This window comes from Struthio camelus, chromosome 1 (genome assembly GCF_040807025.1).
Source record: "Struthio camelus isolate bStrCam1 chromosome 1, bStrCam1.hap1, whole genome shotgun sequence".
NCBI classification, from domain to species: Eukaryota; Metazoa; Chordata; class Aves; order Struthioniformes; family Struthionidae; genus Struthio; species Struthio camelus.
The window spans coordinates 67,514,225-67,540,721 of record NC_090942.1 but is presented as its reverse complement, the minus strand read 5'-3'; the positions used below and the strand labels follow the sequence as shown (position 1 = coordinate 67,540,721).

At 39.0% G+C, this 26,497-nt stretch overlaps 1 protein-coding gene across 5 annotated transcripts in view; it reads left to right on the top strand.

Moving 5' to 3' along the window:
• FGD4 (FYVE, RhoGEF and PH domain containing 4) overlaps nt 1-26,497 on the top strand; it is a 117,952-nt gene that overhangs the window by 11,760 nt on the left and 79,695 nt on the right. The window contains exon 1 of one of the 5 annotated variants that reach the window (XM_068946388.1): nt 885-1,061. The exons of 1 other annotated variant lie outside the window; for it this stretch is intronic. Coding sequence is in view for 1 of the 4 variants with exons in the window: in XM_009679899.2 (XP_009678194.1) it covers nt 25,957-25,966 (10 nt within the window). In the remaining 3 variants the exon portion in view is untranslated. Of the gene's footprint in view, nt 1-884; nt 1,062-10,690; nt 10,828-25,832; nt 25,967-26,497 lie in introns of those variants that run through there. 3 more of the 5 variants (XM_068946374.1, XM_009679899.2, XM_068946408.1) reach the window with 3 other exon arrangements.

Below are 26,497 nucleotides of genomic sequence, written 5' to 3'. Positions count from 1 at the left end.
TTAGGAGATGGACTACAGATTGGTAAAAATATAAGAATTTTCCATGACAAGTGACGTTTCGGAGAGAGTTTGCTGCAGAAGAGAATTCAGCTTCTCTGTGCTGTCCTGTGGTGTAGAGTGCTTTTGCTTGCATCAATACTGACCTAAAAAAAAAAAAACACAAAAAACCAAAAACTGTTTCACTCTTTCCTTCCTTTGGTCCTAAGGAAGGAGATTAGGAACTGAGCAGAAGTGGATGACTTGTGCTCTTTGTAGGCTATCAAAGTACATGTCTTTAATAGTCTTCTACCTTGCACGCTGCTCTATTCACTTCTGCTAGTTAAAAGTACACCTCAGAAGGAAAAAACATGCCTGCCCCTTCTCTGCTTCCCATATGTTCACTTTTAGGCACACTTTCATGGCATAGTATTTGGACTGCCTTTGTGCCCACCTACTACCCTGAATCTATAGCTTGGGATGGAAAGGGAGGAGTCCCATTGCACTTGTCTAAGCACCTTTCTTCCTCAAGAAACCAAGCAAGGTAGGTATTCACTGGCAAATGTTACCCTCAGCATAGAGGAGGGAAAAATGCTTCTTAAATATCAGAAGTGCAAGCATGCCATGGTTGCTCAGATTGACTAGTACCGTATACTTCCTCTTACAGTCAGTGAGATCGCTGAAGTTCATCAGCCATCGCTAAATGTGGGTAAGACTAGCAGAATTGGACATGGGAGTACACAGAACTGAAACATCTGAAGTATTAAGCTGGAAAAGTTTTTTTTTTTTTTTGTAAATGTGGAAAAGCAGCTTGTTTGAAGTTAAAATGTAACATTGTTTACAGTGGCTATGGGTGTAGAAGCAGGATCAGCTTTCTGATAAGGGGATTTTTCCAGGTATGCTGTACAAGGGGTTAGAAAGCAGGAACAATTTAGTGACTAGAAGTAAGGGGAAGCCTGCTAGCTGACTGCATGGTGCTGAAAGAACTCTTTATACTGAGAATTTTTTCTTTTTTATTTTTATTGGTGTGTGGGTTCACATTTGAAGATCTTTCTGAGGGGGAGGCAGGAGAATTCTGGTAACGGGTAAGCATGTTAAACTTTAAATGTAAACTGTTGAACAGGTTTACAGCGGCTGCGAACAAGCCACATCAAATTAAACTAGGTAATCCAGTGCTAGTGAAGAGGAATCTCGTTTTTACCATAAACTTTTGAATGATGCATATTCAAGTGCATATGAGGAAATGATCCATGTTTCTATGGGGATATATACTTGAAAATCTTTGTACTAACTTTTAAGCATCTTAACCCCCGATCTTGTTCCTTTATATGGATGTTAGAACACCAAACGATCTGCTGTTTAAATTATATTTGAGTGTGATCTTTAACTGTAGCATGGTTCCTGTTAGTGTAAAAAGAATAATTATTCCTGTTATGTAAAACAATTTTTTTTTAAGTTAAAATCTTTTAGCAAATGGACCTTGCAGTGCCAGAAAATGTGCAGTGTAGATTTAGGTAGTACTTTAGCATTTTGAGAGAGAACATATATATACACATATATGTATATACATATATATATTACATATATATATATAAAATACACTGTTCCGTAAATGTATGCCATGGATATGACTATATAGGTCGAAAAGAAAGCTTATGTTTTAGTTATTCTTGTGTTAGGTGAAATGAAAGCTCCTGCTTTTATTACAATATATTGCTGAACATCTTCAATGTTATATGAAATAAGGTGGTATGATATGTGTATTTTCCCTCAAAAGACTGGAAGTGACTTCCTGCAGACACGAAACTACTATAGAAAAAAAATTGGTGGATATGTGTGTGTGTGTGTTGTTTTTTTTTTAATTATTCATTCATTTATTTTAAACAGCATTGAGTCAGTGTTTAACCATTTGGGACATAAAAGCAATGAACACGGATGTTACCTAATAACCCTTTCCAGACCAAAAAGAGCACCTTTAAAACTTACAGTAGAAAATAAGGAACTAAAAACTCTGAATAAGAAAATGTAAACATCTCTGGGAAGAATGTTTCCAATGCTAGGTGTTGGCCAGCGCTCGGTGCTCTTATCACTTAGGCTGCTTCCGTGAGCTGCTGTGCTGCCTTGTTGTAGCAAAGGGAGTGATTTCTCAGTGCACTGGCTTTGTCAAAGGCATTGCAGTTCAGGCAGTTCTAAGCAGCTTTTGTTGGTAATCTGAAAAAATGCCCAGTGTTTAAAACAACAGTGGGCCAGTCTAATCCCTGCTGTAATTTGATAGACTAAACTTGACCTAAGCATTTGGATGTGGTTGGATATGGATACAGTTTGGATTTATGCATTTGGGTATGGTTAATACCTTCCAGTATTAACCTTCAAGTATATAGCATGCAATTTTCATACATTAATCATGGCTTATTCTTCTTCATATTAACAAGTAAAGGTCAGGAGCAATGCCTCTTAGCCACATTAACTTGATTTTAGCTTTGGATCATTCAGAGGCTTTCAGTGAATGCTTCTTTGTCTTGTAGTGGTTTCTAAAATTAATGTTAAATATGATCATGTCTGCCATATGTTTACAGAGTAACAGGGAAAAGGGCTACACCAACCGATTGATTTTTAGGATCTGCCTTCATGTATGTTTAAGTAATGTTGCCTACCCGCCCTGCTGGCAATGCAACTTTTCTAAGCGTTAGGCCAAAAATAGCAAACGATGTCACAATTAAATGAATTCTGTTCTAATTCACTCATCAGTTTTTTAGGATAAGCTTTCAAGTATTTTCTGTTGATGATAATGTGAAAGATGGACCAATTTTTCTTTTAGATACCATATTGAATTTGACTAGAAAATGTGTGCGCTTGTCTGTGAAATGTAAACAGAATGAATGTTGAAGTTAATAGATTATACATATCTGATATTGTAAGATAACTTAATAGATTATAGAAAAGATCCTGACAGTGAGATTTTTCATGTCCATTTTGTGGGGTGTGTTTTTTCCATGCACTTTATTAAAAATCTTTGTCATAACTCAGCAGAGAGACTTGCATTTATTTACAACTGCAGAAATCAAATGTAGGAATATTTCTGGAGCCTTTAATGTTGTCTTAAGTTGAAGTTTTCCCGTTTTCAAATGATAATTTTAACAGCACTTTTATCAGAGTATTGCAGTACATAGCATATACTCTTTGGCAGATTTTCTTTAGGCGTCCTGAACAGCAGTATCTGCAGGATCTGTTGCCTTCTCCAGGGTCTCAAGGAAGCAGCACGTGAGGCAGCTGTTCTTGTTGCACTGGAGCGTTGTCCATTGACATTGTCTTTCTGCTCCTTTTTTCTGCTCTCCTTGGCGCTATGTAGAAAGAAAACAAGTTCTTTCTGTTCTCAACAAATGGAGTGAATAATGAAAACACAATACTCTCTGCAGAGTCATCACCTTTTACTTTGTTTATATATTGTATAGCATGATGAGATCCAAATCCATCTGGGTGCAATAGGAAAATGATCAAAGAATTCACTACTAAGAATTTACTTTAGTAGCAAACTACTATAGGCTGCCTTTGTTGCTTTTGATATTGTTGTTCCTACAATGATTATTGTGTAAAAGAAATATGTTGAAGATCTGTACAGCGTATCAAGTCAGTGAGAGATTTTTCTTGATGTTACCTTAGACCTGTTTGCCTGTTCCTTTAACTGATCACTCCCTGTGGTTACTTCTCCTTAGCAAAACCACCCTGTGAAGAGTAAAGCCAACTCTTCTACTGTTCACGCCTTAGTAATTTGGAAAGTGTTTTTTTCCCCCCCCTCTTATCCTATTCCCTAGTTAAGACTTATCAGGGACACTTAGTAATGCACAGACAAAATAACTTTCTGAAAAGATGCATAATGTTTGTTTCCAGATTAGTGGATTTTGGAGAATGTATGCATGTCCTTGCAGATTCGCTTATCTGATGCTAAATAGGAGATGGGCATGTACTTGTTGTATTTATTTCAATTTAGGTGTTCATAAAAACTAAAACTGTGTTTTGTGAATTCTCAGAGCCTAAAATGAAGGTAAATTTATATTCTAATGTTATACTTGTGACAAAAATCTGATTTTGAAATCTGAAGTTGAGTTTTATTCAATTTAAGATCGTCGGTTTCTTTCAAAACTTTAATCATTTTGATTACATGTAGAACTCTACATTGCCACGTTGAAAATTTGAAAATTCCATGTTAGTACATAATACATATGGAGACTTAAAATATGAACAGCTGCATATCGTTCTTTATTGATAAACATCAATATAATATTGTATGAGGTCCAGTAATGTGTGAGCAGATTTTGAAAGATAAATATTTAGCTCAGATCCAGTACATGGGCTTAGGTGGGGATCCTGCACTATTAGACTCAAAACAGGCAGGAAAAGCTGATACAGTAGTTTCCTTGACTTCATATTTGGATTTAAAACACCTTTATTTCCCTCACAGCAGCTTATTGAATTCTTTACTAACTTCTGTAAAAAATTGCTTCCTTATGGAAACTAGAATGCAGAGGCGGTAATGTCTTTTTCTTAATCTTTTCAGTATTTTCACCATAGTGCTTATATACACATGAGAAACAGGAAGATGAAATCTAAAAGTCATACTGTTCATATTCTTTAACTCCATAGAATTACAGGCAGTGGTCCACTCCCATCACTAGGAGACCTGGGAGGGTAGTGCTAAATATTGCCGCTAGGGGCTACTGCCGTATTTGTAGCTAGCTGTGATTTAACAAAGTTGATTTATTTGTTTTTCTTCTGCTAGCCATTATGTTTCTCGACTACAAATTGCATTTTGTGTAGTACTGATTTAGCAGTTTCTAGGGGTGTAACTTTAGAAGCCAGAAAAGCACCTTTGAGGTTATAAGCTTTTCATATCCCTTGAAAAAGGTATACTGATGATAGTACTGGTCATATGAAAAGTGTTTGTGACTGTACTGAGGAACATAAGGACCCACAGTAATGCATTATGGAATATGTCTCTGAGCGCTGTGATCATCCCATCTGTTTGCTATCAAAGGAAACTCTTTTGTACATCTTCCCCATATCTTCTGACCATGAGATGGTGGAGTTCAGGATCCTGCAAGGAGGAAGCAGGGCAATAAGTAGGATCGCAACCCTGGACTTCAGGAGAGCTAACTTTGGCCTCTTCAGGGGCCTACTTAGGGGAATCTCATGGGGTAGGGCCCTAGCAGGAAGGGGGGGTCCAGGAGAAGTGGTTAATATTCAAGCATCATTTCCTCTAGGCTCAAGAGCAGTGCATCCCTCTGAGTAAGAAGTCCAGCAAAGTGGGTAGGAAACCTGCATAGATGAGCAAGGAACTCCTGGCAAAACTCCAACAGAAGAAAGAAGTCTACAGAATGTGGAAAATGGGACAGGCCACTTGGGAGGAATATAGGGACATTGTCAGAGTATGCAGGGATGCGATGAGGAAGGCTAAGGCCCAGCTGAAATTAAATCTGGCAAGGGATGTCAAGGGTAACAAGAAGGGCTTCTTCAAATACATCAGTAGCAAAAGGAAGACTAGGGAAAACATGGGCCTGCTGCTGAATGGAGTGAGTGCCCTGGTGACAAAGGACACAGAGAAGGCAGAGTTGCTGAATGCCTTCTCTGCTTCAGTCTTCACTGCTAAGGCCAGTCCTCAAGAATTCTAGACCCTGGGGACAAGAGAGGAAGGCTGGAGAAAGGAAGACTCTCCCTTGGTGGAGGAGAATTGGGTTAGGAATCATTTGGGCAAACCTGACATCCACAAATCCACGGGCCTTGATGGGCTGCACCCACGAGTGCTGAGGGAGCTGGCGGATGTTATCGCTAGGCCACTCTCCATCCTCTTGGAAAGGTCCTGGAGAACAGGAGAGGTGCCTGAGGACTGGAAGAAAGCCAGTGTCACCCCAGTCTTCAAAAAGGGCAAGAAGGAGGAGCCAGGAAACTCCAGGCCTGTCAGCCTCACCCGCATCCCTAGAAAGGTGATGGAACAGCTCCTCCTGGAGGTCCCCACTAAGCATCTGGAGGACAAGAAGGTGATCAGGAGTAGTCAGCGTGGATTCACCAAAGGGAAATCATGCTTGACCAATCTGATAGCCTTCTCGGATGGGATGACTGGCTGGGTAGATGAGGGGAGAGCAGTGGATGTTGTCTCCCTGGACTTCAGCAAGGCTTTGATACTGTCCCCCATCAAATCATTATAGATAAGCTCAGGAAGTGTGGGTTAGATGAGTGGACAGTGAGGTGGACTGAGAACTGGCTGGATGGCCGAGCTCAGGGGGTTGTGGTCAGTGCTGCAGAGTCTAGTTGGAGGCCTGCAGCTAGCGGTGTCCCCCAGGGGTCAGTCCTGGGTCCAGTCTTGTTCAATATAGTCATCAGTGACCTGGAGGAAGGGACAGAGTGCACCCTCAGCAAGTCTGCTGATGATACTAAACTGGGCGGAGTGGCTGACACACCAGAAGGCTGTGCTGCCATTCAGAGGGACCTGGACAGGCTGGAGAGCTGGGCGGAGAGGAACCTCCTGAAGTTCACCAAAGGCAAGGGCAGGGTCCTGCACCTGGGGAGGAATTAACCCCATGCACCAGTCCAGGCTGGGGACTGACCTGCTGGAAAGGAGAAGGACCTGGGAGTGCTGGTGGACAACAAGTTGACCATGAGCCAGCAACGGGGCCAATGGTATCCTGGGGTGCTTTAGGAAGAGTGTTGCCAGTACGTCAAGGGAGGTAATCTTCCCCCTCTCCTCAGCCCTGGGGAGGCCTCCCCTGGAGCACTGTGTCCAGTTCTGAGCTCCCCAACACGAGAGAGACACGGAGCTCCTGGAGCGAGTCCAGCGAAGGGCTATGAAAACGACGAAGGGACTGGAGCATCTGTCCTGTGAAGAAAGGCTGAGAGAGCTAGGACTGTTCAGTCTGCAGACGAGAAGACTGAGGGGGGATCTGATCAATGCGTATAAGTGTCTGAAGGGAGGGTGTCAAGAGGATGGGGCCAGACTCTTCTCCGTGGTGCCCTGTGATAGGACGGGAGGCAACGGGCAAAACTGAACCACGGGAAGCTCCGTCTGAACATGAGGGAAAACTGCTTTCCTGTGAGGGTGACAGAGCACTGGCACAGGTTGCCCAGAGAGGTCGTGGCGTCTCCTTCCCTGCAGATAGTTTGAACCTGCCTGGATGCAATCCTGGGCAATGTGCTCTAGATGACCTTGCTTGAGCAGGGGCATTGGACTAGATGGTCTCCAGAGGTCCCTTCCAACCTTGGCCGTTCTGTGATTCGGTGATTTTTTTTTTTTTTCCATGTGTTCCCGCCAAATTCCTTGATCAGTGCAGTTTTAGCAGAACAGAAAATTGACTAGCATAGACAAGAGCTATATCTAAGACCAATGTTCATACTTTATACTGTTTTTGAACTTTGAAGCTTTTGAATAAGGATCCACAATGATTAAATTACGTTTATTTTCTTTGCAGTTTAGTTCAACCATGACTCGCTTGCAAATATTCTGTGCCTGGTAGTGCTGTGATTCAATAGAAATGATTGTGTTGAGTACATTGGCCATGTGATATAAAAAGTAAGGAGATTGCTGGTTCATCTGTTCTATATGTATATCTAATCAAACCTGGTCCTTTTTGTGTTCAAAATGAAAGAAGTATGAACAAGATGGAACATGGGTTTGTTTCCTAAAGGCTTCATTTTTCTTTTCAAAAGACCTCCCTTTATAGAGGAATCTGTTTGGGCTGCACTTTTGTTAAAGATCATAGTTGTACTAAGCAGTTGCTTAGTATGAAGTTTTTTGCTCTTATTTCAAGGGATGGGACAACAACAGAAATTTGGAAGTAAGAATGAACTTTCCATGGACCTGGATAAAGATAATTACATGCTTCTAAAAGAACCTTAACCTCTTAATGTTCAGCATTCCTGTACTGTCCTTTTCATGTATGGATTGCAGTTACCAATGCCAGAACAATCAAACCTTTCAAAAACTTAATTTTGCTTCCTATTTCCATGGTAGTAGATAACTTTACACAGAGCTAGTGAGAATGCAACTTTCCTCTCACGTTTCCTGATTTTAAGTAACTTAGAACTTCCGTATATTTGTTGAAAGTTTTAGTGAACCCTGCTCTGAACTGCTGATGATTGGCAGAGTACATTTTTTCACACGATCTCAGCAACTCTCTCTCCTGTCCTTTCGTCTTCCTGGTGAGGAGCATCAAAAGGAATAAAAGACATGAGGCGATATTTTCGACTTAAGAAGCAGATGTTGTATTTGTCAGTGTACTTTCCTCTAAATATTTAAAGAATGAATGGTCCATAGGGCTGTTTTGCCAGCCAAAATATTGGATCCTTTACTATAACATGTCCACTCTTAGTAAAAACATCTAATGACCTGTGATTTTGAATTAGTTGTTACCTATGCCACCATACTAAAGCTTCTTGAAAGTAATATTTCATCTCTCCCAACTGTATCTTGTTGCTTACTTCAAATCATTGACCTGACTGGGAAAGTCAATCCTAATTTTACTAAATTATGACACTGAGTGATCAGCAGTAGCCCTCCATGCAGTGACCATGATTCTCAAGGTGACATGGAGCTCTTTGAGACATGGTATCACACAGTACTGTAAGATGGAGGATGTTTTGGGATTGGCCATTTCAGAAGACTGAAATCTGACATTTGTCTACAGAACAAAGATGCAGCTTGAGGTTGTCAGGCTACTTTTAAATTTCTGGGATTTAAAGTGAACACTATTGGGTACTTTTCAAGTGAAATGCTTTCATGGAAAATTGTAATTTTTTAAGCCTCATTAAAGTAAAAGTCTTAATTTTTCCAGCAGAAAATTATTCATGTTTTAAGCTTTTTTTCCCTTTCTTCAAAACAAAACCTATTATACACATTCAGGATTTTGACCAGATATTAGGTCTGTTTTAAACACTTGAAACTTAATAATATAACTTCTAAGCTTTGAATGTATTTTCAAGCAGCTCTGTATAGCAGATATACAGTTTTGAAAAGATTGAGATTCTTTTGAGTATCTTCAAAAATAGGATCATTTCCATTTTGAATGTTCTCGTTTGTTTGTGTATTTTTCATCTCATAGCAAATCATCAATCTTCAAAGGTTTTGCAAATATTTCTTTTTATAAAATACTTTGACCTGTTTACTGTAGTCTGTATGAAGGGTATTGTTTACCTCCAGAGCTATCTTCCAAGTAAATGGTACTTGAAAAGATCAGTGGAGGCAAGGGTTCTTGCTGAAAGAAAAAACTAACCTTCCCTCTACTCTCAAAAAAACAGAAATAGGTTACTATGTTTCATTTAATTGATACACTCATTTAACTGGACAAGTAGGTGCTGAAGCTGCATGTTGCCGCATAAACCACTCCGAGAGTATGATGCATTAGATTAAAGGTGGTATTTTTATATACATACTTAGGTTGCCTATTTTCACACTACAGACTACAAGTTAGAAAAAAAATAGAACAACCTAGCTGGTTACTCCGTTGAGACTGCTGCTGGTGTTCAGAAGCTTGGGCAGCACCCTGGTGAAGACTTCCTTAAAAAGCAGAGACATTGTATAACATAAATACAAGATGTTCCAGGTGTAGGGCTATGCCAGCATGGTTGGATATGATCCTCTAACGTTTGTGAAACTGAGCAGGAACTGCTGAAAGCTGTGATGTCCTTTATTATGGATCTCCTGCAAAAATGATTTCTCCCTCCTGCCAAACAATGTAAGCATATTTACCGCAATCCTGTATGTGTTTTCAGTGTAGATGCCTTGTTTTAAAGGTAAACTGGCTACATATGTTAGTAGTTTAGCATAGTGGCTTGCATTTCCCTCATCAGTACTAATTTTATATATATGTAAGCGTGTCACCATTTCAGAGGTGTCTTTTTAAGACCCGTGATGGCCCTGAGGCCTGGGTGATAAAAATCTACCATTGCTATTGATGTTTAGTCAGGCTTTCCTATAGAAACAATAGGCAATGCTTAGTAGGCAACCACATTCCTTACTCTGTAAGGAATGAGGTGCACTCTAACAGCGTGTTCTTCTGGTAGCTGCAATAGCACGCTTTCCATTCATCTAGACAGACTTTTAACATTCACTTATGTGAATATTACTAAATAAGTACTTTCTTAACTGCAAGTTAAACATGCAGTGTGCAACAGCAGGGATGCAGGAGAAGCAGTCTGATCTCGTGTTAAATCTTACCATCCTGGTACTTGTCCCTGGATAGGAGCAAATTAGTCTGAGAGCGCTGAGAGCCTAGATCTCCGGAGAATACCAGCTGAGATTCAACATATAAAGTTCCTGTGTTCATTCAGATCTGACAAAGTCTCTTTTGCTCTGTAGGCTGTTAGTCATCTGTTAATCACATGGTTAACTGTCAGTCAGCTTAACTGTTAACTGAAAGTTAGCAAATAGTTGTTCCCTATTTGTATTTGGCAATGCAGTGCACTTCAGAGCAGAGGACTGTTGTACTTTTCTTCCTGAAGAGTAAATGTGTTCTTTAAAATTAGATGGCCACTTTACTGTTAAAGATACCAGAAGGTAGAAAAGAAACTCTGACTTTACTTGGTTTTAGTGCAAATGTGGTTTGGTCAGTTATTTTATAAATGTGCTAGCTTTTTATAGCAGTGGTATTCTGGTGAGCAACAGCTCTTTTTTTTTGGTTTTGAAAGCCTCAAAAGGAAGTGAAAGAGAGCTAGCCCTTCAGAACGTAGCCTGCGCAGCATTCTTGGGTATCAATATTGAGGAGGTGAACAGGAAGTGAGCTTGGCAATGAAATACATACATTTTGACTTTAAGCAGAAGAAATGAATCCATACATTTCTTAACAAATGCTTAAGATGTCTTCCCTGGTAAGTTAATAAATTACTCAAAATAGACAAAAATGCTTCAGAATAATAAGGGAATGGAGGGCCACAATTTTTTCAGAGCTTTCTTTTTAAGGCAGATATTTAATGTGGTAAAAATTTAAGTGAAACAGTAGTCAGGGATTTGTCTACCTGGGAACCTCAATGGGGGAAAAAAGGAAAAAAAAATAATTTAAACTGTGTTCTATCCAGCTGACAGTGTTATTCAGAGTTAAAAACGTTTTGAATTCCCGCCTATAGTTAATTAGGATTGAGTGTCTGTTTCTAAATAAGTCATGCAGAAAGAAAGCAAAAGTATTACTTAGTGTGATTAATTAGAGAGTTGTGGGAACAAATTTGAAAATGTTCACTTCAAATAGAAGCCAGGATTTTCTATACCGCTTTAATGGCTAAATAGTCTGGTTTTCCAAGGTACTGAGTTTATGTGCTCTTCTGAAAACTTGTTCACTAATTTGCAGGTGTAAGTATTGGATTTGCATCTTCTAACTTTAGATATGCAAACCTGCAGATTCTGGGAACTTCATTTGATGGATATCAGTAACTATATTCCTTGGTCTTACGGCTATTTTTGGAAATCCAACAATTACTTATCTTCTAGAAAAGAAGTTTGCCTGTTCCTTTTTGGAGTGTTAAATTGTCAGTAAGAGCAAAATCTAACCTGGGCAAGTGGTGTCTGCAGACTGCTGAGTTTCATGGTCCGGTAAAATTGTGAGATCTGGAATGCAGTAATTAGAGAAGGGAGTCAATACTTGTTAACAAAGCCAGTGCTTGTGATCTGTCTTTAAAGGAAGCAAAGCAACACTGTCCTTCCTGTGGTGCCCTTACTGACCACTCCAGCAGCTTCTGTCTGCGTGCATGGCTCATCCACAGAAGCATTGGCATGCTTCCTTTAAGAATAAATAATCTGTTTTCCAAGAAAGCTGGAAGTAATTCAAGAAAAAATGGAAGATTTTTGTGACTGCATGGGGTACGTCAGGTATTAGTGTGTGTTCACAGCGATGAGAATTTTTACAGACTGCAATGGCTGTCTTTTAAGAATAATTTTTACCTTTTTTTTGATGTAGCTTTTTTTTTTTATTCAATAGATCAGTTTAACACAGGGTTTTATATCTCGTGACTTTAAAGAGGGACACTTAGTCTGTGAACCGCTTGCTGCTGCTGAACGAAAAATGAGGTCTTTGTCAGACAAACATTAGAGTTTCTTCTTTGAATGATTTAACCACCCTCCCCAGTGCTGGAAGACCCCATTATTGCCTTAACTGTATGAGATGTCCCCATAACAGCCAGGCATGTTATTGCACTTTAATTTGCGTTGTATCCACTCCTAACTTGTGCATTTCCCATGAGTTATTTTACTGCTTTTTCCTGGGATGCCAGCTTCTAGGAGGTGATCGGAATAGATGGATGATGGAAGTAACCTCTTCATTACTACAGTTGTCAGAGCAAGTTTGCCAGAATCAAAGCTGGTGAATAGTTTCTATTAGAAAATGAGTCTTTGCATAGTGTTTCTAAATCTGGCTTAAAATGAAGAACATGTCATTGAGGTCTCTGTTATCCTATTTAATTCCACAATTACAAAAGAAAGTACTGAAGATGAATAGCCGTTCCTTTTTTCTAGGAGGAAATCTATTACTTTTTCCTTTTGGAGCAAGGTGATGAAATAAAGGAATTCCCCAAAGTTATCTTTCTATGAAAACTAATAGCTCATTTAAATCAGTTTTATTCAAGGTAGGTGCACTGCCATGAGCAAGAAAAACTAGTTCAAAAAACTAATTCTGCTTCTTCAGTTTATTATGCTTGTTATGCCTATTAACATGACTTGGAAATCCTGAAGGCTGTTCTCAGAAACTCTTGTGACAGTCTATCAGCATGCTGGTAAGCTCATCGTGTACTGCTGGCTACACAGGAAGAAAAATGTTTCTTGCCTCTGTCTCCTGGGCTTACAGTGTTCTTGATTCCTAAATCTATCGTTTGCAAGCCTACATTGACCAATATGCCTTCACTTCTTTCATTCTTGATAAAAGCTTTAGATATTTAAAATACTTTCTTTCTCAGTTCACATTGAAAACAGTGATCTTTTAAAAGCTTACTAATATTTTAATGGAAAAGACTTTTTGGATATAACTGCTATCAGGATTGCTCTAGGTTAATAGTTGCAAGATAATAAAGTGGTAGCCCACCAATGCTAGTGGAGGTCTTTAGATTGTCAACTTAATGCTACAGACATTTAAAACTGCTTTGCTGTGGTGTTTACAAGATGCCTACATAAACTTCCTAGTGGGTTGAGCTGCTGGGAAGTTGAAATCAGTTTTAGATCTGTATTTATCAATTGCTTTCTTTGTAGACGGTTTGTGTTCTAGAGTTTCTCTAGCGCTCTTTCTGTGCTAAGCTTAGTGCAGTGTGATGTTGACCTTTAGATGGAGGCTATTGCCAGTAATGTTTCTATGTTCATAAACACAGGTTTATACATTGAGCCAGACTTGTTCATAGGAGAGGTAGTAATATCTTTTACACTGCTAGCACTGGGGAAAGAAGAGAAGGCAGGAAGTATGCCTGACTCCACTGAGAGAGGCCAAACTGAAATTGCATGTTGCTGCTTAGGCCTGTCATTCCCTCTTTAAATCCTTCTCTCCCTGGTAAAACCTCTTGCAGTATGTGACTTGAAATGAAGCTGAGGCCTTGTTTGGAAAAGTTGAATGCCTAAAGCATGAGTTTTGTATGCCTAAAGAATGAGCTATATTGGATCTGTCTATACTGTGTCTGACAGATGAAAGACGTTGTTTAGATTTAGGTTCCTCTTCTGTGCTGCACTGATGGAACCATCAAGTCTTTCTCTGCAGAATAGATTGTGTAGGCTTTGAAGTAAGGAGAGAAGAAAATGATGCTTTAAACAAGGTGTTTGTGTTCTTGTAAGAGTTCTGGGAACACAGCAGAAAGAACTGATGTTCTGAGTAGGAAATATTCATGCATTTTTCAAGGGAAAATGTTTGCTTAGAAGAAAATATGCTAAAATTATATTGCTAATTCCAGTTCTATATATCTTATGGGACCCAGGCACAGGGAGAGGAGAGAGAGTTCAGTTTTACCATGTTAAAATCCAAAGAACAAAGCTGACTGATATATTTATCATCTTTTCTAGATGAAGTGTTGTCTGTTACCCAAAAAAATCTTCCCATCTTCCTAAGCTACTTCTCATGTGTCTAATGTAACCAGGATAAACCAAACCATCCGTGTTCAGAAAACTGCAAAAATGTTCTTTTGTGCCAATCCTCTACTCCCTTCTTTCATAAGCTTTATCAAGTGGGAATTTGAAAATTCCTAATAAAAAGCACCCCTTATCTATGTATTAATTTTGAGAGATAACTTAGAAATGTTCGATTTTGGTATTGTGGTTATATGACCCCCTGGGTCTGTAATGGCCTCAGGTAAAACTGTAAACACCACAGTTGTCAACTGTAATTTGCAGCCATTTTATGCCTTAAGGAGGAAGGGGAAAAATGCAAGTTTTTTGCAAAGGCAGATTGCAGGTTTTAAGAAACTTGTAAATTATAGATCCTGCACTGGATTTGGGGGTGGTGCTATTTGTAATCTGCTGAGCAAGGTCTTCCGGAGAGGCTTAAGTGTTGCTTTTTGTCATACTCCCACCCTTTCTTTCATTGAACTGCTGAGTGTAGAGTAGAAGGGGTATGAGGGATCCTATAGTGCAAGTTGGATATAGTGGGCATGTGTCCATATGCATGTATTTGTAGGAGACTGACACTCATACAGGCCCATAGTAAGGGTTGTTGAGGTAGAGTGGGTGGAAAGAAAAGATGAAAGAGGACAGAAAAGGTTGTGAGGGGTGATAGGGTAAGCAAAATGGATAAGAAGGTGGAGAGTATGTCGGAGAAAAGAGTGGGGAAATACCTTTACTTTACAGGAGGAGAACAGAAAGAAGAGAAGACATTGCAAAAGTCAAGGAAGAAAAGACACATTTGTGAAAATCTTCTTTGTTTTGAATTGTCTGTTCTTTATAGAACAAATTTTCTCCTTTGAAGTTGTGTGGATGTGAACATATGTCTATTCTATTTTCACTGAATTCAGCAGCTAAATGTTTTTGCACAGCACTACCAGAACCCAAATGACTGTCATGTGGAATTTAAAAATTCTTATATTTCCAGATAAAAATTCTTATATTTCCACACAGTGCTCAACATGCCAAGTTTATCTGGCAGTATGAAGTACTGAAGACTTTTGTTCCTAGACTTGCTTACAGCACAAAGTCTTTTCAGTTTCCATATCTCCCTCAGCTTTCACTAAGCTTTACCCCAAACTGTAGCAGAATGCATTAAAGCAGCTTGATTATTTTTCTGTGCATCTGAGTCACCTGTATAAAGATGGGCCTGGTATCCTATAGGTCACATCCTTTTCTGAAGGATTATATCAACTTACAGTCAGTTTACTAAGGTGAAGAGCTTTAGGCCTAAAATATTAGTGATTCCTCAGTATGAAAAGACATGAAAAATCAGCACTCTTGAATAGACTCTGACTTGACTAGAAAATCTTCTAGATATTTTTTCTTTTGATTTCTTTAACAATCTGGTTCAGGGCTGACCAGACATTGCTTTGTGCAGAGCCCTAGCTCGCTTAAGGTTACTGTTCTCTCCTGGCTTCCTGGGGCTACTGGAGGTCCTTTTACCCAAGTTGCCTGCCACGGTTTGAAAAGTCCCGTCCCTCTCATCTTGTGCCCGTTCCTATGTTACATGAGCCTCCTGTGTATTTTCTTCCTTGCTCTTAGGATCCTGTTTGCCTTGAAATAGCTCATGGTGTGTGGGTTTTTGGTGGTGGTGGTGTTTTTTTTTTTTTTTGCATCAGACTGCACTGTAACAGTGAAATTTGTGGAGCAGAGAGACTACAACACTATATCTGTAATGCAAAACAGTTCTGATGAAACACAGCCTTTATGAAGTGTAGCTTCCCAGTAACCATCTATGTATCTAAGAGAACAACTTAATCCTTTATTAAGCTTAAGTTGTATCTAGAGAGAAAAAAAAAAAAAGTAAATGCTCCTCAATAATACTTTATCTCCCTGTAATAGTCAAAGTGAAACTGGTGAGCCAATGACACTGTGTGCAGCTAGGTTTATTTTTGAAACTTCCTTTTTTTTTTTTTTTTTCTTAAATATATTCCTGATGCATATTCTTGTCTTCATACCTCAGTAAGATACTGTGTTTACTAGATACCTTTAAACTTGATAAAACTTTCTTTGAGCTTTTACTCATCTTGAGACCTGATCTTTAAATATCATCACTGTGTATGTATGTATACCAAAGGACAGGATTGGCTTAGAAACATTTCTTTTGTTGATGAGGCAATTTTGTACTGATTTGTACAATGTGAATGAGAAGACTTTTAAAACTGCTGTTGAATTCAGTTCAATGACTCTACACTTTTCAAAATCCTTGTGACAAACCTCTTTGGTCTCTTGTTCATCTTAAGTTTTCCTCCCTCCTACTAAATGTACTGTGTCCCTAGATGTGATTCTTGAGACTCAAGTAGGCTTTTGGGGTTCCTATTTTGTTGGCCAGTTTGTTCTGTAAGCACAAAAATAAATGTCTGGCTGGCTGCTTTTTCAGCAGGAAGTGTGTGCAATATAAGAGTTTTGTCTGATTCCATTGCTGGAAGTATCAACCACGCTGATCAGTCTGGAAAGGCAGTGAAATCCAATAACCATGGTTTAATTGCTTCTATTGTGGTAATGGTTGAGAGGAATCCTTTAAAATAATGAAAAGTTAGGTAGCAGTAGATTTCTTCTGCCTTCTTCTTTTAGATAAGGTCTTGTGGTTCCAAGTGTCTTCTACCCATTAAATATCTATGTAACACTTATTACAAGCTTTTATAACAATGACCGATGCTAGCCATATGGTCTTCCTGACACATAATTACCTAGTGTGAAATAAGATTTCCCCGCCCCCTTTTAATTCCTAAACATGCAGAGCGCTATGTTCATCCCCAGTGCTTCCCTAAAATTCTCAAGGATGCATTGCAGTGAGCCCTGACCTAGTATCATTAATGGAAGATTTTGCCACTTCTAAAATGGCATGAAATGTCTTAACAAGCCAATTACAGCACCTGTCTGAAAAATCAGTCATTGCTATTAATTTACTGAAAAGGAAACAGAAATGAATAATATCAAAATATCAATATATCGAGGGAAAAATTAATATCTGTCGTCTTTCCAGCAGCACCATGCATTTCCCAGTAAAAATAGATATGTGCTGACATAGTTGTAGCCACATTCTCAGTCTAGAAGTTGTTTCCTTTGGAGTGGAATGTGCAGAAGTGAATTTAGATGGGCATGTGGGAGACTGGCATCCCTATCAGTAGGGATATGAGCAAAAAAAAGCAACATTGTTTGGATTTTTGGAGTAGCTGTTCTGATGTTGAACCTGGGAAATCTCAAGATGACTCTTAACCAAATTCCCAGTATCCTGGAAATTAACTGTCTTCTCCATGGAACTTTTCCTTACAAGGTCAGTACATAACTCTCTAGTGGCATCTCTCTAATATACTTTTAGAACAGCTAACTCTATAAACTTGGCAGAGACAAGCAGCTGTGACCCGAAAGTGATCCTTGGCAGATGATTACTGCTTTCCCCAGCTGGCAAGTTTTCCTGTTGTTTTTCTTTTCCCTTTTGTGTCAGCTCCTTGATGATATTTGTTTGTTCTGTAATGGGGAAGTGGTTTCCTCCATCCCATATTAGAACAAAGTCTAATTTTATTTTGATTTCTGGGTCTCTTTTTTTTTTTTTCTCATGTAGCTACTTATAATACTGTGGATGCTGTCCTGAACTGCTTGCTTGTTTTTCTTCATTTGTATTCCCTGCTTTAAAATATCTGCACAGCCTCAAGTAGTTAGTGAATGTTACCTCTTAGTACCTTCATAGTCAGTGAGATTATTAACTCTGTCTGTGGTTAACTTTGCAGGAGTCTGCCTGGAGAATTAAAAAAAGAGTTGAGACTAAAACATCCATTGTAAAGTCAGTGAATTTGAACTGAAGTTTCTTAAAGTGATTCAATAGCATACTACCCTTCTCCCTCGCCATGCAGTTTTGGTGTGTTAAATTTGCCATTTAGGAGATAACTTAGTAATTCCTTTAGTACTTCCTGTTTCATTAGCGCGTTATCTTGTTTCTTTAAGGATAGCTTTCTGTTTTCTCTAACATCTCTAGCATGTCTAACACAAATGCAGATAGGCCTAAGCTGCTTGTGCTCTTGAATAGGAGGAGGATACAGTGTCCTGGTGAGCTTTCTTCTTAAGGATTGAGGTGTCCTTTGTTCCACTTCAGTTTTTAATGGAGCTCACTTAGAGAAAATGAAGCCACCTTTTTGAATTCATCAAGCTGACTTTTTTTTTATGTGTGGTATGGTCTTGATCTTCTGTGATTTCTTGTTTAGGCTTTAGCTCTTTTGCCCTGTTACTCCTATAAGTTATTTCTCTCTACCCAAAATAAACTATCTAATCATTGATAGTTAGACATAGGTAACAATTCTAGACCAGTGAAGAAAGGTACAAAAGTAGTTTTCGTTTATTTTATTTTATTTTTTTTTTACCTGAGGTATGAACTACTTTGTTCTGTGGGATATTTTAGCAGATACAGGTGTTGTGAGTTTCTGCACTGATGTCACTTGTGGTATCCCAGGGAATTTGCTATTGATGTTAGCTATGGTCCAAGGTTGTGGTGTATTTAATCCATGGAACTTGTTTGCAAACTCATTTTCTGTGAATAACGATAAATTGGTATTGTTAAATTTATTCTTTCCTGCTTCTTCCTGTTTTCTCCTTTTCCCACCCCATGAATGAACAAAGCCAAAGATCCCAAAACTAAAATGTCAGTCTGACCTTTAGCATGTCCATTTACTTGTCTTACAAATAGTTGTTGTGTCATGCCTTCATGCATTAAACATGTAAAACATCCTTGCCCTTCTATAACGTTACTGACCTCTAAAACTCTTCAAATGACCTTTTGGGAAATAAAACCACCACAACAGTTTTGTAAGGTTCTTCTTGACTCTTTCTTGTTTATGTTTTTCTTCCTGTTATATACACAGAGAGTTCAGGGTAGGGAAAGACTTAGAATCCTTGAAACTCAGCAGATGAGGGAAGATAACGTTTAACAGTGTTAGATGACATCTAGCAGTTACAGATAACATTCCTGTGATACTTCAGATTATGCTCAGGGTAAAGCAGTTCACACAGTGTTAGTGGTATTCGAATTTGGAGGAGAAGTCACCTTATCCTGCTATATTTATGTTTTTGAAATGTTGTTTGGGTAGGGAGAAAATGGTCAGCCAGTGATTTCTGGGGATGGTTCTGGCCTCCAAAGCAATTTTATTAATCCTCTGGAGAACAGTGGTCAATTGACAGGCCAGCTAAATTATGGTTACTACCTAGGAGACGGGAGGAGGGGAGGAACCCCATTTTCCTGGGTAGTATTGGGGTTGATGCTGTTTATTGTCATTAATTACCAGGACAATAGAATGGAGTGCACCCGTAGCAAGTTTGTGGATAATACCAATGGGGAGGAGCAGTTGATATAGGTACAGCAGGGATGCTATTCAGAAGGACCTTGTCAGGCTGGAAAAATGGATTGACAGAAACTTCATTAAATTCAACACGAGCAAATCAGCATTTAGCATCTGAGCTGGAACATCTCCATGCAATGGTACAGGCTGGTGGCTAGAAAGCAAAACAGTAGAGGACGTTAGGAGATAATGGACAATGCAAGTCAACAGTGTGCCCTTGTGGTGAAGCAGAACAAGCTGCATATTGGGCTATATTAGCAAAAGTTTAGCCAGCAGATCAAGGGGAGTGATTATTCTCTCTGTTCGGCACAGAGAGATCTGGGTTACTGAGTCCAGTGCTGGCCTCCCTGGTACAGGGAAGACTGACAAACTGGAGGGTCCAGCGGAGGGCCCCCAAGAAGACTGGGGACTGGAGCATATCACATAAGAGCCCGAGAGACCTGGGTTTCTCCAGAAGGGAAGTCTAAGGGAGACTTCTCCTAAGACCAGCAGGAGAAGTCTTACTACTATTTTCTGTTATCTAATGGGAGGGTTTGGAGGAGACAGAGCCAGAAGAGATACACAGTGATAGCACAACAGGCAACAGACATGACTCGCCACAAGAGAAATTTCCACTATGAGGAAGAAAATTTTCACCATGAGAGTGATCAAATGCTGGCAGAGGTGCCCAGAAAGGCTGGGGAGCCTCCATCCTTGGGGGTACTGAGAACTCAATTGGACGAGTCCCTGAGCAGCTTCACCTAAACTGACCCTACTGCATGGGGGCTGGACCACATGACCTCCAGAGGGCGCTTCATACCTAAATTACTCTAGGAAATGAGAGGTTGGGGGTGGGGGGATTGAAACAGATGGAGTCTGACTGGAGTTATTAATCAGCTGATTTGCAACTATTCTGGTAACAGTATAGATGCCTGGATGATTAGGTGGAAATATAAGTGGCCCTAGGCATCCAGGAAGTTTCCCTCTCTTTCCCTTTCCTTACTGTATACATTATGTAGTAACACTTCCAGCAGTCACTGTCTTATAGGAGTAAGAGAGTAAGCATATGCAGTACAATAGGGGCTGGACTGAAATAAAGCTAATCCTGAGATGGTCTTTATCATTCGCGTGCTCTTTTAGGTAAGACAGCAAAATTTGCTCTATTCATCTCCTACCAGCAGGAAAGAAGCAAAAACTCCTATGTCTTGGATTGCAAAGAAATCATAGAAAAGGATGTGGTCATGGACCAAGGTCCCTTTGATCCAACACCTTAGCTGCAAGAACTTTTCTCCTGTGGATGGTTTGTTTTGTTTTTTTTTGTTTTTTTTTCCCCTCCCACATCTTCATTTTAAAGAAAGGCATTCAGTGATTATATTTTAAGAATTATTCCTTGACTTTTTAGTTGATGTGGTCATCCCTCCTGAATGGAACCACAGACTTTTCTTCTTGAAAAGTCATTTTTCGTTTTGCCTCCTAGATGTCCAGGTACACAGTAGAATGCTAGACAAGATGATAGCGAGCTCTTCTATGAGCCAAAATTTGCAAAAGAGGATTCCTCAACAGGGAGCCGCAAATACTCATGTCTGCTAAAATCCTCCTGCTGATTGCCTAGCTATGACTTGCTTGCCCAACTTCAAGCATCTGCTTTAGAAATCTTTTGCAAGTACCGTCATACAGGCAAATAATAGAAGTTCTAGAAGAGCTTAAAAGTAATCATAATTTTTTCCTGTCAACTCTGATCAGTCATAGTAGTTTATAGAAAAGAAAAACAGAAAAGATCTATTCTGACAAGTGCCTAGGACATATTGCGTTACCATAAACATATTCGAGTTCCATACAGAAAAGATTAAAGAAATTCTTGAAGAGGGGTAAAGGTGACCTGTTTTTTGTCCTTTTCTTTTTTTTTCTTTTTTTTTTTTTTTTGCATTAGCATAGAAAGTGGAGCTCTTCTAGGCTGCAGTATTTCTTTGTACATGTAACTGGTTCAAAGTCGTGATGAGATATCCTAACCATAAAGACATGGTAGGAAGCAGCTAAAGAATAAGTAGTAATGTTAGTCGGAGTGAGTCAGAGTCATGGGTGTATGTGGCTTAGGGCTTGGCAAAAGTCAGGGCATCTGTTCAGGCTTTGGAGTGAAGAGAGAGGCACCCAAATGAAGGTGTATGGGTTGGGTTTTTTTGTTGTCATTTTGGGGCTTTTTATGGTATTGATCACCTAGACACTTCTATATTTAAAAACAAATTTTAAAAAAACTTCCCAGTATGTATTTGCTAAATAGTAATGTGGATAGTGTGATGGTTTTGGCAACAAATAAACTGTGACAGAGTAAAGCACTTTTGTGCTTGTTCAGCTCTGCAAGCTATTTTCCAGTTTACTTAGCTCTTGTCACATGAAGAAATTGTCTTGTGTGGTGCCACTGCTGATTAATATACTTCACTATTTTAATTCAGATGAGCATTTATAGGAAGTAAAAGTCTAAGGACAGATGTTGCCAACCTGATGCGATTTGAACATGATTAGTAATACCGTGCAGGGCCTGGCTTGTTTTCAGATTTTGGGGGGGGGGGGGGGGGGGGGGGGGAGAGGAGGGGAAAAAAAGATCGTCCTCTGAAACAAAAAACAGCTTGTGTGTCTACGAGCATGTCAGGGTACCTATACCAGCTGCTCATTTCCTTTAGCTCTCTTACTTACGAATCTGTTAGCCAAATAATAGACTGGGTGAACATCAGTTTTTATATTACCAAAATTTTCTGTTTCACAGAGTTCGTGTTTTCTTCTGATGACTATTCCACTTAAATTGGATGTTGGGGAGATGAGTCTAAAATTCTGCAAAGCCACTGTTTCCAGAATACCTGATGCTTTATCTTTTGGCTGCGGGGTGGTAGTGTGTAAGCAGCAGAAGCTAAAAAAGGGAATACTCATTCTTTCTGTTGTTTTTTCCAGAAAATGTTTATTGAATATAATCAAATATGGCTTTTGTTTTGTTAATCACTGGAAATGGGAGAGTCTGTGGTGTGAACAGGGAAAAATTGTGCTGAACGTTCATAACTTCTTCGTTTGTTTTATGTTAGAGGTCGGTAGTCTTCGTAAAATCTAGTTCCTTGGCACACTGCAGTTTCAATGCTCAGTGAAGATATATGCTATCAAAGGGGGAGGAGAAAATAGCAAAGATGTTTACCATCATGTACTGTACTTCTGTAGGCTTCTTGCATATCCCAAGAGAACTTCTCAGATCTTTCTGCTCCTAAATCTAAACAGTATAATCCCTCAAATCTCCTGAGAGATTGCTGAGGAAGACAGTAAGGCTTCTTGTGGTTTACAGTGTCTTCGTAGTCTAAATAACTAGGACTAGAGTTCCTTTCAACTATTTCTTTAATGTTTTCTGGGTTCTTGGTGAAAACAAAATAATTGCATTTTCCTCTTTAAAAGAAAATATTGAGCAATCTCTTTCTCTGTTCAACAAGCAACGGAGGCATTGCCAGCTGCTTGTTTATACAGATGTGGTAAACGTATAGGATGCATATTGTGTTCAGAGAAATAAACTGGTGGTCAGTTTGGCAGTACCGCCCACTGCTTTTACATTGTGTCGAGTGAAATGAAGTGTTTATGTCCCTTTTTAGCATTACTTTTGACCAATCTCAGATGTAGATGTCTTGGGTTTTACAACTGAGGGTCTTAAATTTTGGTGTGCTACATCCTCTTTGAGTTGAGGAGTGAATGCATTTTGGAGATTAGTTTCTTTTGCATCATTAAAAACGTAGGTGGGGTGCTCTGCCTCGATTTTCTACCTTTCAGGTATGAACGTCACAACTTTATTTAAGTCTCTACTTGTTACAGAATGGACTCTGATTAATAGCTCCATCTGAAACCTCTAGGACTAGAATTAAAGATTTTGCTACATTGTATTTGCATCATAGCATGAGAATGCCTTAAAATTGGATTATTGCTTATTGAAGCAATAAAAATGGTTTACTTGAGGAGACAGAAAAGTCACTGTCTTACAGTGCAGCCTTGATTATTTAAATGTCATAGAAGGCTTAATATAAGTTTAAATAAAGTGTACTGGCAGTGTAATATATGATGTATTGCTACTCTATTCTACTTAATTGTGGTCCAGATGAATGAGTGCTCAGTAGATTGTCAGATACACTCATTCTTCCTGTTATTGATTACAGCAATCGTTCCTAGTGGTTACAGTGCTGAAATCAAATATAGCTCTGCAGAATGAAAAGCAGAATTTTTGTGGTGGTTTCGTTCATATCTCTTCAGATATCACTTCTTTCTATAACTTGAAATTGTAGGAAGCAGTACAGTATAAAAATGTACTGTCTCTGCTCTATAAGGGGCAGGAGGTTGGCAGAACTGACATGTCCAAAATGGTAGTTATAATTCCTACAGAGCTTTCAAATACTAGCCTTAGGGTTTCAAGGAGGGTTTCCAAGAGTCGGGAGTGTTTCTGGGTAAGAAAGTGGACAGCAATAGGCAAAATGGTGTTTAAACTCCATTTTTCTAGGAGTGCCGTGGATCTTAGCCCAACTAGTAGTAAAAAAAGTAATTGGGTGACTTACGTTAGCAGCATCAAAAAGCTTTCTTGGTGAGGAAGCATTAAAAGACAATCTGCAAATTCATCAGCTGAACTGTGTGGTTGCGCTATACTGTTTTTCTTTTTTCTTAGTCTGAGATAAGAATAGTTCGTGTATGCAGATGTCATCTTGCCATGGCCATCTTCCCAGGATGGATTAGGTATACTGATTATGTTTCAGAACTGACTATTAGATTATGCAATCTCCTATGTTCTCTTGCAGTTATTTATTTCTATAACGGTTGCCATGTTGATCATGAAATGACAGTTTTCTGAGAGCTAAATTTTCACACTTAAGAGAGCAATAGTTCAGTAGACACACGCTTAGCTTTTTATTTTCGCTTATGGTGCTTCCTGTTCTCAGAAATCCATTTGAGGAGGAGGTAATGACAGTGGGAATCACTGGAGTCTTCCTAGTTCAGCTTTTCCTCAAGTACACTGTTTTACAGAGACCCTTAGCATGTATGGGGCAATTCACCTTGAGTTCGCAAGTATTTTTCCATTTGGTTTTCTGCTTTGCACTTTGGGTGTATCTTACTGTTGCTAAACTCAAGGGAACGTTCAATGGTTTCTTAAAAAAAAAAAAAAAGTAAAACATTTCTTCATATTTACTGTATTTTGTCACCTTTTTATGATTTCAAACTTTGCCCAGTTGTGATGGATGAGAAACTGTTGTTTTATGTGGAACCTGAGATTTGTTGTAATTATCCTTCTGCTGCCAGGAATTAGGCCTTCTGAAAATACTGTTTTTTTGTTTGTTTTTTGTTTTCCAAGTAGTTCTTTAATACCGCTGTTGCTTTTAAGTTGTGCTCATAAAGAGATTCGCACATTACAATTTCAAGGGAAGAAGATTGTCTGAAAGAGGCAGTTAGTTACACGCAGTGGTTTATATGACATACCTTACTCCTTATTTATTAAGGAATCTATTGAAATAGACTTTTCTTTCTGTATGTAATGTACCTAAAAACAGCTACAGAGTATTTAATAGACTTCTAAAGAAGCTGTATATAATAGATAGTATGACAAATGACTACCTGGCTGCCTAGAACAATTTCTAAGGAAAGCTGCTGGCATCATCTCTGCCTACTTCTATAGGATCTTATAAGGATTTGCTCTTTGAGCGTGTCACAGATACGTCAAGTCATTCAGTCTACTTGAAAATTTTCTAGTACAACTTTAGTAATGTAATAGTTTACAAGGAAAAGAGTCAGAAGGTCTTGGCAGACACTGCTTGCTTGTTTATATGCTGAGTTTTGTATGATTGAAACATAGCAGTAGAGGGTTCGGATGGCTTCTGCTGCAGCTGGGTACGGATATCATACAAATGAAAAGCAAGAATGGAGGAGCACAAAATGCAGATTATACGATTGTCGTTTCTACAAGTTTCTTGGTATTGAAAGACAACTATTGTCTTACTACCACGCAGTTTAATGCTAAGAAAGAGTAGTAAAACTACAAGGGGAAACAACTTCACAACTGTTTTCTCTGAATTCATTCAGATGTTTCACGTTCTTCACAAACTAAAACACAGAACCGCTCATCTATGCTGAGTGACAGTCATTCTACATTGCCCGAGTTGCCTATCATTTTTCTTAAGAAATAGAGGCTCTTAAAGGGCTCTTAAAGATACAACTGGAATTATAATGTGGAATGGAACATGGCTATTGAATTCTGATTATTGGTGGTACTGAGTCCAGTTAATCTTATCCTGTAAGGATTTATTTTCTTTTTAAAGAAACATTTACTTCAATTTATATGTCTACCCTTGCTATCTTCTGTTAATATGTGTTGAAATATTTCTTGCTGCGTATTTCCTGAGATACATCAGTGAGTTGTGAAATTCAGAACTTCCTTTTTTATACGGTGAGTCGATAATGCTCACTCTATGCCCAGTTGAAGGACTACCTCCTGGATGTGTAGAGTTAATTCCCTGAAAACATTGGTATGTAAGGAGTTCTGCTCACAGTAATGGCATTCCGATATGAGGCATGGGTGGCTGTAAGTAGACCTCTTTTTTTTTTGTCTGTGTTTTTTTAAGTAGTTCACTATTTTTGAAATAAGTTAATGACGTGGAAGAGTCTCCTAAAGATTTGAAAATAAAGATAAAAATAGTTTTCTAATCCTGGTCTGTAGCTGATATGCTTATACATCTCTCTTAAAGAATTAGAAGAAAGCAAAAGTCAAATAAGTTCTTTATTACCCTGTGGTCAAACTTGTTTATGCAGGAGTGCATTCTGTAGTCTAGATTTAGTTCTTCTGCTATATCTGCAAGAAAAAAATGTTTCTTACTGTAGTTGAGGAAGCAGAAGTTATTTGTCAGCCCCCAAGGGCTTTGAATATCAAGGCAGTTGCACTGAATTGCTTCTTACCGCTTGGATGACCAGCGGAAGAAGTAGGATGTGGGTGCGTTGATCAAAGACAGCTAGCCCTACAAAGAGAAGTAGAATCTTAAGACCTTCCTCACAGCGCACTGGGGATTAGTGTTCAAATTTGAGCCAATTCTCTCACACTTTCCTAACTTTTCCTTCC